General features: G+C 35.9%; 3 protein-coding genes across 4 annotated transcripts; 1 reads left to right on the top strand and 2 right to left on the bottom strand.

Moving 5' to 3' along the window:
* Positions 1-2,732: 2,732 nt before the first annotated feature.
* On the bottom strand, positions 2,733-7,095 carry LOC100266838 (gamma carbonic anhydrase 2, mitochondrial). Its single transcript, XM_059736426.1, has 3 exons — positions 3,955-7,095; positions 3,703-3,854; positions 2,733-3,329 (listed from the first exon to the last, which is right to left on the bottom strand). Exons 2-3 carry the CDS (start codon positions 3,799-3,801, stop codon positions 3,051-3,053), a joined length of 378 nt encoding a protein of 125 aa, XP_059592409.1. The 5' UTR covers positions 3,802-3,854; positions 3,955-7,095; the 3' UTR covers positions 2,733-3,050.
* A 2,008-nt stretch (positions 7,096-9,103) lies between these two features.
* LOC100254798 (soluble inorganic pyrophosphatase 1) lies at positions 9,104-13,797 on the bottom strand. Its single transcript, XM_002264659.5, has 9 exons — positions 13,581-13,797; positions 12,499-12,648; positions 12,137-12,165; positions 11,804-11,869; positions 10,549-10,656; positions 10,377-10,442; positions 9,644-9,764; positions 9,387-9,468; positions 9,104-9,313 (listed from the first exon to the last, which is right to left on the bottom strand). The coding sequence occupies exons 2-9, from the start codon at positions 12,629-12,631 to the stop codon at positions 9,271-9,273; spliced, it is 648 nt and encodes a 215-aa protein (XP_002264695.2). The 5' UTR covers positions 12,632-12,648; positions 13,581-13,797; the 3' UTR covers positions 9,104-9,270.
* A 2,335-nt stretch (positions 13,798-16,132) lies between these two features.
* On the top strand, positions 16,133-18,659 carry LOC100249677 (protein RER1B). 2 transcript variants are annotated; one of them, XM_002265173.4, is made up of 4 exons: positions 16,133-16,496; positions 16,932-17,307; positions 17,961-18,141; positions 18,315-18,659. In XM_002265173.4, exons 2-4 carry the CDS (start codon positions 16,958-16,960, stop codon positions 18,366-18,368), a joined length of 585 nt encoding a protein of 194 aa, XP_002265209.1. In that variant the 5' UTR covers positions 16,133-16,496; positions 16,932-16,957; the 3' UTR covers positions 18,369-18,659. The 2 variants fall into 2 exon arrangements, with proteins under 2 accessions (XP_002265209.1, XP_059592408.1); XM_059736425.1 differs by having other exon boundaries at positions 16,268-16,496; positions 16,637-17,307.
* The last annotated feature ends 325 nt before the right edge of the window (positions 18,660-18,984 follow it).

Below are 18,984 nucleotides of genomic sequence, written 5' to 3'. Positions count from 1 at the left end.
TTTCTTTCCTTCACACTTTGTGTGGGTGGGAACCGAACATGGCTGGGGAATTTTTGATTGTAAGAAAAGTACATTAAAGTGTCAAATTTCTTAAAGAAGGGCATATAATTGGGTGTCCATCACAGCCTCACCTTATTCGATCCAAGAAAGAAAGTTGGTTGGAAATGGCAACAAAAGAAGCAAAATTTGGTGTTGCCATTAAAACTTGTACGAGTGGGGAACACACAGAAAAGAGAGGGGGGTGGGTGATGATATGGAATATGGTTATAACTTTGCATAACTACATTCCTATGGAGGGAGACTTTTCAACTGTCACTTTTGTCATCAAAACATTCTACCCTGGCCTTTGTTCCTTGTCATTTCTACCATCCGTGATGTTTTTAAAATTAAGAGTGCGTTTGACGATGATTTTATAAAACATTTTCAGTCGTTTTAATGCTTAAATGATACAAATATTTAAGTTTTAAAAATAATATAAACGCTTTCTAAAATCATTATCAAATGGGATTTAAATTTCAGATATTTTAAAATAGTTTTTAAAAATATATTTGATAATAAAAATTATATTTTAAAAAATAATCGAAAATAAAAGTTATTTTTAAAATAATTATATAAATATGAATGGAACCGAAGCCTCCCTTCTAGGCTTCTAGAAAAGAAAAGCAGGAAGCAAGAAAAAGCATAAAACAAGGTTTTGGGCATCCAAATGTGGGATTTAGGCTTTAGCAAAACGATGATAGTATCTTCTTTTGATTACTTTGGCTCTTTTGGTCCTTACATCCCGGCATGAGCCAAACGAAAGACTACTTGCTTTCGCTTTCTTTAATACCTGAAACCCCATCTCTGTTTTATTCAAAGATTCAAAGAAAATCATACACAGCTAACCGAAACAAAAAAGAAAGAGACAACATCCAAATGCATGGATCCAGTCCCACTGCCCAACCGTGCTCACACCCCAGCAAGGGCGGTTGTGTCATTTTGGTGGAGAAAAAAGAAAAGAAAGTTCAATTATTAAAAGCTAAAACGACTGGGTGGAGGCCCATTTCCAGATATCAAAACCAGAAAAAGAGGAGGGTCTTTGTCTTCCAGGGCCCACGTGTTGGCCACTTTATTGTCTGTCACATCCGACCCTCTTAAGTCTTAAGCCCCATCATCATCATTCATTCCTGCACTAATCAATTTTTTTTTTGCTCTTACTTAATTCTAATCAATACATGTTATTATCATTGTACATAATTGCATCCAGTAATATTCAAGAAGGTATTTCAATTCCATGATGGCCTTTTTTATACACCCCTTCTGGACCAACGATCCACCGCCAACCATCGAACATTAATATTTTATATGAGTACCTATGAGTATCATACATCATCACCAGTATGGAGAAATTATATCTCAAATTACTGTACCATGAATCGATTCATCATTTTATGTGATGCAACGGTTAATGAATGTGAGAATCATCAGTTTGAGTGGTCTTATGATGTGTGGTGACTGGTACACAGGAGATTAGACTTACAGGCCTGTAGGCGTGTAGCTGAATCCACAATATCTACTATTACTATTTGATTCATACAAATGTATGGGCTTGAATTTGGGTTGACGGAGTTAGTGGGAAGCAGTAAGCGCTTACTTTGGATTGGATACGCAAGCAAGCAGACCAAATTATAGAAACGCCGGCCATTGTGGGAGCATGTTGTGATTGAGGAGGTACAGAAATTGCACTGTTACATGACTAAACTTTGCCGTGAGATGGGTGGCAGATGTTCGTGGCCACCATTAACTGAGTGGAAAGAATCTAAGAAGACGTGGATGAGGTGGAGTGACTCAAAATTTGGCAGAAAGTTGCGGATTGCGTCGGATCAGCTTTGGGGAATGGCTAAGTTGAGGGATGTGGGTGGGTTGATACTTGATGGTGATTGAAGAGAGCGCTGATGATGTATAGAGGAGAGGTACTGACTCTCTTATGGTACGGAACAGAAGTGGACTAAAGATGATTTGTATAATTAAAGAATCCTTGGTTCAAAGAATTTATGATATGAGGTACTCATGCAGCCATGCTAGAGTTGAAATTAAGGGCCGACCGATCAAGCACATGTGTCACCGGCCATACCAAAAACAGTCAAAAGGAGGTGTGGTTGGTAATGCTTTGAAAAGTATTTTAGTATAATAATTAAAAAAAAAATCATATGTTTAGCCAAATTTAAAAGTATTTTTAAAATATTAAAAAATTATTTATCATATTTATTGAAAAAACATTAGATCGATAATTCTTTTAAAAATACTTTTATAAAAAACATATTTATTAAAAGTTTTCTTAATATGTCCGAAACTAATTAAAGATTATAGATTTCAAGGGCAAAGAAGCCTTGAATAAAACCCTCATCGTTTTTTTCTCTTTAAAAAATTGTTTTTTAGCCTCTATTCTATTGAGGGGTGGGAGGAAGATCATTTCTAAGCAGGAGAGAATTAGAGTAACACCCTGTCTAGGAACTAGGGGTTCTTCTCATTCTCAAACCTCAGTTACAGCCCTTTCATTGGGATTAAAGCTCAACAACTTGTCTTCATAATCTTTTTCGGTAACAGAGTTCAAGTTTCTAGTTGTGCAACGTTTCAGCCTCCTGCGATTGATGAATTTCCTGGCATTTTTAAAAAATCTACTAAGCTTGAACTACCCAAAATGGGGTGGTGCATACAGCATAGGCCAAAGGTATCTGAGAAGTTCTAGTCAATGCTCAAATAAACCTAGTTCCGCAATCTTTATTTCTGGTCAAATCATGGAAACCAGTGGAGTCCCAAATTACAGATTTATGAGACCATCCTGGATGAGGAAAAAAAAAATCCAACTTTGTGTTTAACCGAAAGGGATGAGCAGAATCTCATACCAGACAGTTTGATCTTCTGTTACTTCACTGACCCGCTGAGCTCCCCACAAAAAAAAAATTATTGGCGATAGAAATTAACCATTTGTTTGTATATCCTTGCATTAGCAACAAATTTCCATAGACATGAGATCCCAAGAGAGGAGAGCTACCTCAGAAATTTTCACTTTAAGTGGCCTTTCGGAGCCTTTCTGGTAGGATATTATCAGGGAGGATGAGCTCAGGAGGTGTTTCACGGTCGACACTCACCAATGCCGCATAATCTGTCTCAGGGTATGCAAACTTCTTCCGAAGCACCTTCTCATACGCGATTTCATCAAAGCTGTTTGCATTTTCCTTGGCATGGACCTGTGCTAAGTTAGAATAATTTATCGCTGACTGAGAAATGAAGGCAATCTCCTCTTCAGTGAGCTTCCTCAGGAACCTTGCTGGATTACCTGCCCATACCTGTGATGAAAAAGATCACTTATTAATCGCCTAAAATTTTTTCATCAGTCCCATCCATTGTTATAAATTAATGAAGTGAACGTTCAATGATTTGGGCTGGAACCCATTGAGACAATCCACAAGTGAATTGTTAGAATCATATAAACTACAAGCCATTTTGCAATGACTAAAAGCAACTTCCTCTTAGGTCAAGAAGCCAGATGTGACGATATCACAGAAAGGGAGGCAGCCCGCCATTGTCACACTATTGCAACATATCGGACGGTAATTCCTAAACTGAATATCTAAGCCAAAACATCATACGTTTCATAAGCAATTGCTGCAGGTAATTTAGCCCAAGTAAACACAAGAATAATGGAAGTGGTTGGCAAACCTCTCCACAGGGGATCCTAGTATCCTGCAGTACAAGGACTCCAGCAGCAACCATTGCATGTTTCTCAACAAAAGCCCCATCAAGGAGGGTAGCACCCATACCAATAAATGCCTCATTCTCAACAGTACATCCATGTAAGACAGCACCGTGACCTGTCCAGTTTAAATTGGAGATCATAAAGTAGGACGCTTGAATAAAAACCATGGCAGGACCAGGCCATATCATATTTGACATTGGTGGCATGTTACTCACCTATAGTAACAGTGTCTCCAATAGTAGTTGGTAAAACCTTCCCACTTAAGCTCGATCTTGCTACATGAACAAGAGCGTTGTCTTCTATATTTGTTCCAGACCCGATACTGATGCTGTTCACATCACCTGCCACATTCAGACAAGAATGAGAACAGATGGATTTTTGAGTTATGAATACTGAGTTTCAAGATAATAGCGCCCATGAGGAGTATGATAAGCAACTCAAATTCCACAACAAAATGGAGCCATTTTTTGAAGTGTGACAAAAACCATATACAATGGTGTAGTTTCCCCAATGTCACCAGCCTAAGCAAAAGAAAGTGAAAGTGAAGATTACAAAAACAAATTGCAACCAGCAGTTGATGCAACTCAGCTAATTAATATCTCAGCACCTTCGCTACTGCATTTCACAGTGAGAATACCCCTGCAGGCACAATGCTACTATTTACCATCTATGGCCCAGAGCCACAATTGGGGGGCTCACCCTAGGTATATCATCAGTATGCACAAAACATTATAATACAATTTCCAATGAAGCGTGCGACTACTCTAATAGTGAATTATTGAAGCACTCCTTCAATCTTTAGTATGAGAGTTCTTCATCATCGAATGTCTTTTGGTTACACTCTTTTCAAATACACTATTATAAGAAAATTGGAGCCACACGCCAAACGATTTTTCTCTTTTTATCAAGACCCTTAAATTTCCATGTAAGGAGGAAGTTTCTTATTGAAATCGGAAAAAACCGTTTCAAGCCAAAGACTTCCAACAAAAAAACCCGTAACGCTTGTGTCTTTTTATAATGAATCAAGATGTGATCAATTGATTATTCATTGCATTGGATCATCCCTTCTTCATTAACATATCTACAATTAAGACCTTCCCCAAACAGTTTCCCATGCAAAAAAAAAAAAAAAAAACAAAACACATTTTAGGGGGAGCTTGAGATACCCAAATCTTTTTAGTTAGGAATACTAAATTACTTTCAACACTTAAAAATGATTTATACTACAACTTAATACTAAAATATATCATCTTTCTTAAGTAAAGTGTTTTCTTCTTCTTACTCTTTCAAAGAATAAATAAGCTTAAAAAATTGGATCACCTCCTTTATCTCTCAATTTTGGAAGGGTCTTCAAAATTGAATACCTCAATGACCACCTCCACCCCCTCCTTCATCCCATAAATTTGCAACTATATGTAGTTCAAATTTTATAGTTCAATAAAATTTGAGCTCGACAAATCATTGGAGCATGTAATTCAGAAAGTAACGCGTGACAAAATTTGAAAGATTATAAAATTAGGTTTGCAAAACTGTTTGGGAGGAAAGAGAATTGGCAATTAAAATGAATGAATCAAATTCTTTGAATTATGCAATCAAATTTTGAGAATTCAAATTTCAATTCTTATCTTTACTTATAAATAAGTGTGACTTCTTTTAACGAAAGAAAATCAATAAAAAGATTTCTTAAGGGAAAAGAGACTTCACATATAAAGAAATGCTTCATAAAATTTTCCTCATAGAAGTGTTATACACATATTTTTCCTCATACAACAAGTTCATTTGAGAAAAAAACACTCGAAGCCCTAAAATGATATTCAAATCCGATAAAACGCTTTCATTATCATCATTCGAATCATGATAAAAGTGATTAAATAAGAGGAAATATTATTTATAAAAAAAATATTCTCATAAAGATTGTACCCACCAATTAATTTTAATACAAAATTTTTGTTCATATTATTTTTCGTATAATTCTTTTGCTTATTTTGTAGGACATTACAAAATTTGTGCCTCCACACTTTGTTTTCACAATTACACTACTAGGCTACTAAGCATTAGAAGATTCAAAAATAAAAAATGTTGCAATTATATGGAGACAAATATTAAAACTATTAGCCAACATAAATATCCTCATGTTCAAACTGCAGAGCAGCGTACCTCTCAAAACACATCCATACCAAATGGAAGACCGCTGTCCCACCTTAACATCCCCAATGACAGATGCAGTCGGAGCAACAGATACAGACGCATCCTTAGCGACCACAGGAGCTTTGTCAAACAAATTCATAAGCTCACACTTCACACGCATAGATGCACGACATACCCCTATCTGTCCCCTTCATGATCACTCCAACCAATGCACTCATGCTAATCATCATCATCATCATCATCAAGAAGAATCCATCCCATCAAACGAGCGTTCCGTGTACACGAAGTATACACCGATTGCAGGAAAACACAACCAAGACAAAAAAAGAAAAAAGGACTAACAGAAAACGATACCCCTTGACGACAAACCAATCAATAAAGCTTATTAAACAGTCTTTCAATTATTATATGAAATAGCTTAAAGGCCAAGAAAATCAGGGGAATTCTAGAACAATCCAGAGGGATGCATTCCGTCACGCAGATCGAGGGAGAGGCCCTTTCGCTTTTATCTCATTCACAATCAGCTCCACTTGGCTGACCTCAAAATTTTGTGACATCTCCGCCACTTTCTCGGCAAAAATACAGAACACAGAAAAAACAATAATATAGCCAAAAGAACATAAGACAAATGTCTAATCCATGGAAATGCACTAATCTAAAATTTTGAAGTGAAGGAAGGAGACATGAAGATTGGGAATGTGCCTTGTTCTTGGAAATAGTATTTGCCCTGAAGGCGGCAGCCGAGGCGATCAATGGCTTGGCCGCTCTCACGGAACCATACTCCGACCGTGTAGATTGCTCTTCCGAGACTTCCCATCCTGTTTCAGCCTTCGGATGTGGTGGTGGGCTTTTCAGGTGTGTGCGCGAGAGCGAAGCATTCGGGGGAGAAGTTTCCGATTCACTGATAGAGACAACAAATCGAGGAGAGAGGGAACCAAACCAGCTTTCTGCGGTTAATCATCTTGCCATTTCTGGGCTGCCCAATAACTTTTTGCCACGTCATTTAAAGTTTTGCCAAAAGGGCATATGACCATATTTTCTTTTCGGAACACTTGCTTCATATGACATTTTGTATTAAATAATGGGCGCGTTGGGCCAGATGACGTCATGTTATAAAAATCCATGGAAAGAGGTTTTGTTTTGTTTTGTTTTTGTTTTTGTTTTTTTTTTCTAATTAAATATAAAAGGAATAATAATCGGAAATTGTTTTGGAAAAAATGATGTAAAAAGATGATAAATAACTTATAAATCCTGTGAGGATAACCAAATTTACAAACTCACAGAAAGTTAATTATTCTAATTATGTCATTCCTTTGTCTATTCCTCCTATTGTTGTTTAATTTTACCTTTAATTTTTTTTTGTTTACCTTGTATACTTAATTTACATTAAGATTAATTATATTATTATTATTTACTGCAAAATTGAATAAAAATATTTATTGGTTTGGTGAGTAAAACATCACTTAAAATGTAATTGCCTTTTAACATTTTCAGCTATAGCTATATACGAAAGGAAATATTTCATTATGTTCACAATCATCTTCCTAACCTCTTGAGACGGCTTAAAAATTTAAAAGCAAAACCCCACTTTGTTTGAAGGTAGAAAAGTTTTTGTTCTATTACTTCACTCTTTTTTTGGCTAATGAGATTAGAGATAAATGCATTTGGTGGAAACGGGTGCCTCAGGAAAGGAAGCGTGTGTTAAGGGTTGAAGGATTCTAAGCTTGAGGTTCCCACTCCATGAAATGTTATGAGGAATTAGGCAAACCAAAGTCTTTTAGAGCTAGATACGCTTTAACAAGTAAACTTGATGTAATTGATTATAATAAAGGTACTCAACAAACTCCACAAAAGGTTGAATCTTAACAATAGAGGGTAACAAAACCCTAGTGAAGAGGTTTTGCACTGCCAACAAAAGAAAAGAAATCACTTGTATGTTCACAGAGAAGACACAAGAGCTCTCTAAATTGTATTTTGAAATTATCATCCACGATTAATATTTGCATTTAGGAAAACTATAATGATATTAAGATAGTCTGTTTACACATATCTATATAAAATATATTAACTTTTATTGTCTCTATTTATTGTCATTTGATTTTTATGTATTAAAATTTATATATTTGTATCAATAAATTTCCATAACAATCTAAAGATACCACCTTTGCAAAATACAATTTACTTTCAATGTTGATAAAAAGGGGTGAAACATTGTATTAAATTTAGTTAAAAAAATTTCTGTTTTTATAAATTTAGATTCAAATGTGGTGATTTGTTTTTAGGAAGTGATAAATTTCAAACAAAAAATTATTTTTAAATCATACTGTTTTAGAAGTTGACATTAAAAAGGGTATAAGATGAAAAAAATAATTTTTATTTGTAAAATTTAAATATTTTAATCATAAATATTGTTAAAAAATAAGAGATTATATATATATATATATAAAATATTGAAATATGATATAATTTTTATTTATAATATAACATATAATATAATATAAATTAAAAAATGCACAAGATGACAATAATTTTATTTATGAAATTTAAAAATTTTAATCATAAATATTGTTAAAAAATAAGAGAGATTTATATATATATATATATATATATATATATATATATATATATATATTTAAATATAATATAATATAATATAATATATCTCATTACATATTTCACCTTAAAGTATCATGTTTAAAGTATCATGTCTAATACTCAAGGATATCATATCCTTGATATCCTTTTAGATATCATGTATTTCTCACCAAATAATATCTTAAGAAATATATATTCTATTATATCCTATCCCATTAACCAAACGCATCCTAGAGTGCCCGGATAGTGCAAGATGAGTTTATCAATTCAAACCTGCTTCTTTTCGGACTCGCCTGTCCAAAAATATATCTATCCTTTTAAACTCTACTTCAGAAGGTGCTTATTTGAATGCTGTTTTGGGTAATTAAACAACATTCCACGATGAATACCACAAAATGCTTTGAAATCACTCCATGTTAGATGGTTCAACTGCTGCTCATTCTATTTCATTTCTACATGCTTCTCACCTCATATTTAGTTCTACTCTTCGAGTTAACATCAAAATCTTTATCACCAGGGACGTTCTTGAATCTTAATTAACTTCACCTATACCCTTCCACTACAAACAAATCCCTCTTATTTTAAACCCTAACTTCAAACTGACATATTCAAGCGGCATCATCACATAATATAGTGCAGTATAAGCACTTATTTAAACTGAAATCGGCAATATGATATTTTCAAGTATTTGACATGGTGCAGACAGACAAGCATAGTAAGCAAGAAAGTCTATCCAGACTTCTTAAAATGATAATTATGGGGTCGGGGTCATAGCCTCCAGATGAGTCTCACTGCCTCAAGCTCTCAACAATGTAGGAAGCATACAGATCCCTGCAATAGCAACCATCCATGTAAGAAAGTTAATGGCTAGAATAGGCTGCAGAAAGGAAACACTTCTACTCACATTGAGTACTTGATGGCTTCAATGGCAGAATCAGCTGGAAGAAAGTCGTTCACGTTAACTTCTTTGTTTTCGTTCTTCTTGTCTTTGTCATTCATGGGGAGTGAAGGTTATCCAGTAATAGATAATGTAAATTCACCAAAAAACATGTCAATTTGGTAGCACTTAGGAAAACAATTTATGTATAGTATTAAATAATTGTGAGTCTATGACTAGCAACAAGTTATATATAAAAGGAGTAAAGGCATGTGAATGGATACAGTCCTCAAAGAAGCGGCGGATCTCAGCAAGGCGATGTGGGGGAATCTCTTTGATGTCTTTGTAGTGGCGGAACTCAGGGTCATCAGCACACACTGCTATTATTTTGTCATCCTTTTCACCCTGCAAAAGGATTTGTGTATCACCTGGTAATCACACTTTCAATGGTGTCTTGAAACATATGATCAAGAAAAAACACGTCTAATTTAAATATATAGAGACTGTTTGGGAATTTCCATAAAGAAACACCACTTGAAGAATGATGCCAACATGATCTATTACCCTTAATGAACTTTTGTTTCACATAATAAAAAATCAACTGACCATTTCAAACCTGATCCCAACATAAATGAATACTGATTGGGATTGAACAGGGTATAAAGTGAGAAATTTCATGAGGGAAGGAGACACAAAGTGAATATATCAATACCTAGGATAAGGATATGATATTTTACCCTTCAATTAAAGGTTGGGACTTGAACCTCACACTGAACCAGAATGCAGATAACCTAATCAACCTAGCCTGCTTTTTATATAGATGTGTGTGACAATAAATGACCTTGGGAATAGGATCTCAGGTCCCAATGTAATAAAGTGGAACTTTGTTCTAGTTCATCCTTGGCTACCATGAATTTTTTTCCTAAACAACCCTTTGATTGGGTAATAGTGTTTACTCAAAAGAAGATTCTGGATGTCAAGAATAAAAAGTTAGACAGAGAAAGAAATTTTTTTTACCTGATCAATCATAGGCATTAATCCAATCGCACGAGCACGAAGAAAAGAACCAGGCAGTACCGGCTCCTACACGAGAGGGCGAATTGATGAATTTTTATAAGATTTAATTAGAAAAATAAAAAAGATGTAATGTATCATGATTGTGGTAAGATGGTATGTCAAATGACACTACCTGCATTAGAATCAGGACATCCATAGGATCGCTGTCTTCACAGATGGTTCGAGGGATGAAACCATAGTTATGTGGATAAACAACTGATGAGTAAAGAACACGATCAACCTATTTTTGGAGAACTCCATTCTTTAGCTATCTTATATATTGAGTGCATACACAAATCAGATATAATCTAGCAACACTATAACAGCAATATAAGCAAAAAAACATGAAAATAAAGGGCAGTAAATATGGCCTCAACATTAAAAAGTCCAATCCAATGATGAAGGAACACTTCAAGATGGAGATGCAGTTCTAATTCATGGTGATAATTCCATCTTGGAGGAAATTTGAGCAACAAATTGTAATAATAAATAAATAAATAAATAAAAAACAAGAAATTTTAAGTTAATTTAGGAAAATTCAAGGCTGGTGGTTTTGAGGTTGGTAAATATAATGGAATATCAGGACAGATAAGGCCCATAACCTATTATACTGGAAGTGTTCAAAATTCTTGAGAATCACAGATAGTTGGGAATTGTCTCCACCATACAAAATGTAGACCTAACTCTGGAAAACAAATATTAATTTGAAGTTGTAAGCATCTAATATACGCATCTTTCTCTGAACTAATTCCTTGTGTCCACATCTAATATATGCATCTTTCTCTGAACTAATTCCATGTATACTCAACAAGTTACAAGGTAAATAGATCTGAAGGCCACAAGCACTCAAACAAGTAGTAATGCATAGAGATCTTGATGGTGGGATCTGTTCACTAGCAGGTTCTTGTTCTTATCATAAACACAGCATGTCAAAGATGCTGTTTATACATCACGTCCTTAAAAAACAGCTAAAGAACTCATCATGCTGTATAATATCTATTAGTTCACACACTCATGAAATTGTAAAAGCTTAATGCTGTTTCAATGGGAAAAAGATAGACTAGTGCAACTTTGGCCCTGCTGAACTTCATCCACAAAGAGCTCAAGTTTTATTTAAGTCTAGAAGATGCCAAAAATATGTCTTAAAATTCAAGTGAAAGCATTACAAGTATTGAGTAAACATATTACATCCTTAGCTATAAGTTCTACCTAGTCATTACCAGTTCATAAGAAAAGTAATCCTACCCGAATTAAGAAAATACTAAGCTAGTTAGCAATAGAGAAAACACGCTTAAGTCATGTTGAATTAAATCTCCAAGGATTGAAAAAAAAAAAAACTATAATAAACAAAAAATAGTAAAAAGATGAAAAGAACAAGAGAATGGCACCTTTATCAAGCCACTTGCTTTGTCAAGCTCATACTTAACCTTGCTGCCCTTGCCAATTTCAACTACCTGCCCAAAAATTACATGTTAAGAATTAGGAATGCCACCTAAATTTGTCAGAGGAAACATACTTTCATCTACTAAAAACAACTTATGACATGGCCTCCTAATTGGATGACTGTCAAGGTCTATAATTCCTTTGAGGTCTCACATCTCTCTTCCATCATAGAGAGGAACTGTCAGCAATATGACCTGGTACCATAAGATTGCCTCTACCCTCTTCAACAATCCATTCACAGATACCCAAACTTGGAAGCAGGTGAGATTAAAACTTACGCAATTGAAAACTGATGGAGCACCCGGTCCTGCATAGGTTAAAATAACAGGCATAAATGCCAAAACATATAATATCCCAAAAGGAAAAAGGTTTGATGGTTCCAACTAGACCAATAGATAAAAAGGCAAAAATAATTGGGATTAAAAGAACACAGCGGGCATACAACTATAACCAATCTATCTAGGAGGAGAAAAAAAACCATAAATTTGGTGTAGAGCAAATGAATTCTATTCATGGGGACCAGTAAATATATCGGGCCAGGATTACTTGCGCATCGATTAAATAAGTTTGATGTGAAACAAACAAATACCATTCATTGGAGACCAAGAAGTAAATAATATTGGGCGCACAGAAACTGTACCAATCTCTAAGTCATGCCAAGGATGAGCAGCAATAGATCTCCGTGACATAGAAGAAAGGATCCTTTCATTGAGAACTACATGATGAGGGAATCCCGAAGTTTTGGAGCTTATTTCTCCATCATGGTTAGCCATTTCTTCCTTCACAACAACTAAATAGAAGTGAAGAATGTAATCAATAATCATACACCCAAATTTTCTAACCAAATAATATAATTTCAAAATCAAAGGAATGAATTATAGAACACAGGGAAAAAGGAGAGAAGTCACATCCTGCCAAAAAATTGCAGATGGAAACAAAACCGAAACCAATTACCTTCCATCACAGAGAGAGTTTGCACAATTACAACTCTAGGGCAAAAGGACACACAGCAGTACAGTTACAAACAGATTTGGAAAAGGCAATCAGTAAAGAAAAAAAATCATATTCCTGATACAAACCCATAATTAAAATTTAGGAGTTATCAAGATCATGATACTGATGACAATCATATGTTCCATGAAATCTGTCCGCAATCACCAAGCATGGATGAACTGGGATAGTAGTGAAAACCCAAACGACAACAATTTTATTACAGTTACAAACAGATTTGGAAAAGGCAATCAGTAAAGAAAAAAAATCATATTCCTGATACAAACCCATAATTAAAATTTAGGAGTTATCAAGATCATGATACTGATGACAATCATATGTTCCATGAAATCTGTCCGCAATCACCAAGCATGGATGAACTGGGATAGTAGTGAAAACCCAAACGACAACAATTTTATTCGAATTTAACCATCCAGAACGAGACACAGACATGAAAATCATAAAAATACGAGAATTAAAACAACCAATTCGCACCCGCAGTCAACAAAGTCATAAATATATCATCAATGCCGTTTCATAAAGGATAGATCAAACCCATTAAAGTCCGTATTGAGATGAAATAAAGTCCGTAAGACAAGTAACGCCCCGCTTGGTTGATGAGAAACGGGTGTAAAAATATTGGGTTTTCCTGCAGTTTTTCCTCCATTTTCTCATCAACCAAACGACGGCGAAACTGTTAGAAACCATGGAAAAGGGATAAGGGAAACTCACAGAGAACCACTCGCGTGAAGTAGAGCTTTGATTTGTGCACGACAATTACGAATGATATATAGAAAGGGTGGAGGAAGAAGCTGCTTTGCTGTCACTTCTCGGTCATGCTTCAACGGCCGGTCTTCGGTCAACAACCGCCGTTGGATAACGTCCTGAATGGATCAGAGGGCACCGAGATACCCACGTCTCAGGACCCGAATTTCTCGTGAAACGGGGAACCTTGTAGTAAAGTCTACTACTTTAATTGGGGACTTGGGAGTAGTGGGATGACACGTGCGACAAGTGGTCCAAACTCCAAAGGAACATTCCATAAATGGTGTTTGGTTACAGGGTTACGCTTTCCCATGTATAGATCGATTGTAATATTCTGGAATAAAATGTCTTTCTTGTTTTTGACTTGGGGAATTGCTTCCAATTAGGAATGGCAAATTCTCGGGTTTCCCGGGTCACCCGCCCCGACCCGCCCCTATTGGGACGGGTATAGGAACATGCCAATCGGGGATGGGCCGGGTTTGGGGGTTTTTTTAAAAAACCCGAATCGGGTTCGGGGCGGGGACGGGTGTAGTTATAATTTGACCCGCCCCGCCCCGAATATGAAATTACCACTTTACCCCCCACTTATAAATATTAGTTTCCTATCCTCATTTTAGGTCTTCTTCTCTCCGTCTCAGTTCTCGTTCCTGTCAACGCTAGGGTTTTTCCTCCATCAGTCTCGATTCATCCTTGTTTATCCCATATTCACAAGAAATCAAGAATCACACCTGTTATCTTCACGTATCTACAAACCGATGAGATTTTTTGGTTGAATGATGCCTTGATTTGGTGTTGTATTCCGTTTCTAATTCGGGAATGAGATACAAAATTTAGGATTTTTCCATTTCCAGTTTCAGATTATTGAAGGATTTTTTTTTTCTATTAGTTTTCGGGTTGCTATTTAGGGTTTTGAATCTGTTTCTTTGGTCTTGTGGGTTGGATTATTGTAAGGCAAATTGGGGCTGTGTTTGCACTTTTAGATTTAAGATCAGTGTTTGTAGAGGGGGACTTCAATCAGGTCCATTACGAGTCCATTTTGTCTTGGAGTCTCATACGGTAAGCTGACAGGCACCAGATCCTTCCCTTCCCTTCCCATCTCTTTCTCTATATATATTGGATCCTCACCATTCATCGCAATACAACGAGACACAGGTGCAATCTCGTTATCACGATTTGTATTTTTTCGAATTTCAGAGAACAAAAAATCCAGATTCTGTCGCTCACTCCGGTTCTCGGTAATGGACACTGAATCAGGTGTAGTTTCTAATTTTGTTCTTTTCCGTTTGGTTGGCGAGAAAATTTTGGAAAATTATGAAGGAAACGTCAATGCTCTCACGATATTTTGCTGGAAGGTTTTCCTTAATTTTTTATGCGGTTTCTTGGCAGCCCGATCGTGTCTGCGATTTGGCGCGCTGATGTTTCGTTTTTCTTGGTGTGTTGTGTTTGATTTGCAGTGGTCGAGGTTTTAGGGTGGCCCGCCCCGCCCCGCCCCGCCCCGACAACACATACCCGGGTCGGGACGGGCCGGGGATGGGATTTTAAATTTAACCCTATAACGGGGACGGGAATGCCCCGCCCCGCCCCGTCCCGGGTTTGGGACGGGTTGGGAAATAACTAAATCTACTTGGGACGGGAATGGGATAGGGGTGACCCGTCCCAAACCCGCCCGTTGCCATTCCTACTTCCAATGGTGCATTAAGGATAAAATGGAGAATAGGTTGTGCCTAGTGTATTGGGGCGGCGGCCCACGTTGTAATTGACAAGAATAATTACTTATTCAAGTGAAAGTATATGCATTTATTGGGTTTAGAATCATGTTAGATGTTTGTACAAATCTGTCATCATCATCAATGTGTCATTTGATTTGTTATTGGTGCCATGTTAAAGTATTAAGAATCCTTTTGCTTTCGAATTCTTTCCACTCAAATTGAAGTATTTTAAAAATGATTACCTTTCAAAGTTTTTTTCTTAGAAAACATTGTAAGAAATTTTAAAAAAATTTTAAAATGTTTATTAAAAATGTATTTAAAATGATTTTAAAAAACGTTTCTAATATTTTTAACATTTGAATGATAAATTTTTTTAAATATTAAAAATATTAAAAACGCTTTCTAAAATCACTATCAAATAAATCGTAAATCCAATTTTAAATTTTTTTTTCTTATTTTAATTAAAAGTCAAAATCATAAATGCGAAAAAAACAATAATGGCTATAAAATCATTTTCTCTATAAACCAAGATATCTGTTCTAAAAAAATAATAATATTTTGTTTTAAAAATTTTTACCTCTTAAGAAACAATTAAAATATTTTTTATTTAATATTATATATATTCGCGACCAGATGGAGAAAGTTATACTCGGATCCGCCTTTGTCATCCTGATTACAAACAAAACCTAATATTAATGATATTTTGAGTGATGATAAAGTTGAATGGGCTCTTTGGGCCTGCTTCAATGTTAAGCCCAGATCTAAAAGGCTGTTACAGCTCAAGTGGGCCTCCCATTGGAAGGGCTCCGAGGGACGGTGGAGGCATGCACTAGAACAACCAAGCCCAGCTCTAAAAAGTAAAAAGGAAAAGCCAAAGTGACGTTCTATGATAAAGAAATGACAATATTACCCTTGGAATCAACATATGAAGATAACCGCTCGCCACGTGTAGCGGTGGTACAAGATGGGAGGAGCGACCTTGAGTGGATGTTCAAGTGTTCCTTGATTCCGATCCTAACCTTGAGAAACAAACCCATTTTCCAGACTTGATTGCTTTTAGTTTGATTCTTCAATCCTCAAACTTTCTATCCCTCCATTATTATCCAGGGGTTTATCTGTGTTTTAAGGAGAGCCCTGCAATTCAAGATTTGAGTTTCGTGGGACCAAGAAACAGGTACCATCTTCTCACACTCTGTTTGGTTTCCGAGAAAAGGAACGTAAAGAAAAGAACATTTTTACCTTTTTTTTTTTTTTCTTTTTTTTGTTTTTATCTTACATCTTGTGCTGTTTTCTGGTTTCGTGATGAGTCCTCAGGTAAGCGGAATAGATGTGTGTGGCTTGATTTGATAGTGTCACGGTCGATGAAAATTTTAACAGCAGGACTTATGGTTCCTTTCTTTTTGCTCGTATTTTCTTGGCAACCGAACGAACAGAAACGTTTCTCTTCTCTGGGGATGTTTCTGGGTTGTGTTTCTTGATTGACCCTTTTCTTCTCGTCTCTTTCTTCTTCCTTACGTTTCTGCCTTTTGTTTCTTGCCCTAGTTTGTATCAATGCGTCACTCTTTATTGTTATTGTTGTTATAAATGGGTTTTTGATGGAACTTGTCAGAAAATCAGAGTGAAATCTCACTTCACATGGAGGAAAACGGAGGCGATTTCGCCTTGGCTGCGGCGCCGCTGGCCAAATGGAAGAGCGACTTTTCGAGGGCTTTTCAGTACTATTTGGATAGATCTGCACCACATATAGCTGAGAGGTGGCTAGGAACACTAGTGGCAGCATCAATTTACTTTTTGCGAGTTTACTATGTTCAAGGGTTTTATGTGATCTCCTATGGGTTGGGAATCTATGTTTTGAATCTCTTGATCGGCTTTCTGTCGCCCAAGGTTGATCCTGAACTGGAGGCTTTGGATGGGGCTTCGCTGCCCACGAAAGATTCCGACGAGTTTAAGCCTTTCGTTAGACGCCTCCCTGAATTTAAGTTCTGGTAATGCAATATTTACTCATTTTCCCATTATGTTCTTTACATCTTTATTATGGGTTTGATTGGGGTTGTATGCTAGGAGAATAATTCTTTGCCTTTTCTCTGCTTAAGATTGCATTGTCATCCTTAGTTTCTTGGGAAATTCTATTATTATTATTTAGTAGCCACCTGAGATCTAGTGTTATCATCAATGCCTAAAATTCTCAAGAAACAACTGTGAACTTTCGGATTTTCCATCGTGTGATCTTGCATTTTAGGGGTTTTGATGGGGTTTCCAGTGATTGAAATGAAACCTGGTCAAACTAGAATTTTGGGGAGTTCATAAGCTGCCAAGTAGTGACTCTGCAAATTGCTTGCTAGTCTGTTTTTTCTTGGAGTATTCCTGATAAAGATCACGAAACTTATTTGTCCCCTTTCCCCAAGAGGTGCTGCATTCTAATGGGGCTTAAGGGCTTAATTGGCATGTCTTATGTATTTGGACTACATTCCAAGCAAATCATTTTTATAGAGTCTACCCAGCTTGAAGAACTAATATTTTTACCTAAATCCTCTCCCACTTTTGAGCTCCAGGATATGATAAACAGGAGAATCACCCTGTTGCTTATAGATTCTGCATTTTGATGTGATGATCACATATTTGTTTTCGGCTTTTTCAGGTATTCCATTACCAAGGCTTTTGTTGTTGCATTCGGATTGACCTTCTTCTCTATGTTGGATGTACCTGTTTTCTGGCCCATATTGTTATGCTACTGGATATTTCTGTTTGTCCTCACGATGAAGCGTCAAATTCTACACATGATCAAATACAAATACGTCCCATTTGACATGGGAAAGATGGTGAGTATGATTAGTTTAGGAATCAAAAGGTTATCATGATTAGTGTTGCTGTCTCAATAGTGTTATTCTTGTTGATCATAGTTGGACTTGCTCTGATCATTCAATCTCCTTATATTTTTATTTGTTCTTAAAATCTGCTTCTCAAATTGTATCATCTTTGTTTCATTTGACAGAGGTACACTGGGAAGAAGCCTTCTGCAAGTGGCAGCCGGTTAGCTAGAGACTGAACTGAAGCTGCGCATTTCCATTCTCCAACGGACCCTGGGAATGGAGCTCAAGTTTTTAACTGCTTTTAGCGTTTTGATGTTGGGTCCTTCACATTGTAATGGGTTTCCTCCCAAACTCTATTAAGGGTTCAGATTCTGGAAAGTTTTGCTTCTCTCCGGTGCTGAGGTTCATCTTTATGGTTTCATGGACTATCAATCAATGTCAGTCGGCCAGAAGTGAAGCTTGATTGTGCATACCTATAGGATGAATATTCTATTTTCATATGATATTACAGCAAAAACTCCCTTCAACTGCTTTGTTCTTTCTTCCCATTACGAAATTAACATTTGATCTTTATTTAATGACTTAAATTAAATTTATTAAATTAAGTTATCAAGGTTCCGTTTGATTCTAAAAAAAAAATTGAGGGAAAATATAAAAGAAAGAGGATAGAAAGAAAAAGTAAATGGAAAGAAAAAATGAATGAAAATATAAAATAAATTTTATGTGATAATTGAAACTCATTTAATTTATTTTAACTCTTTTAAATAATTTAAATATATATAAAATTTTAATTACATTTTATTTTGTTCTATACTCTTTATTATACCAAAAACAGATATAAAAAAAGTTATT

This window comes from Vitis vinifera, chromosome 4, assembly GCF_030704535.1.
Source record: "Vitis vinifera cultivar Pinot Noir 40024 chromosome 4, ASM3070453v1".
NCBI lineage: Eukaryota > Viridiplantae > Streptophyta > Magnoliopsida > Vitales > Vitaceae > Vitis > Vitis vinifera.
Note: the sequence above shows the minus strand (reverse complement) of the source record. Positions and strands in the feature narration are given on the sequence as shown.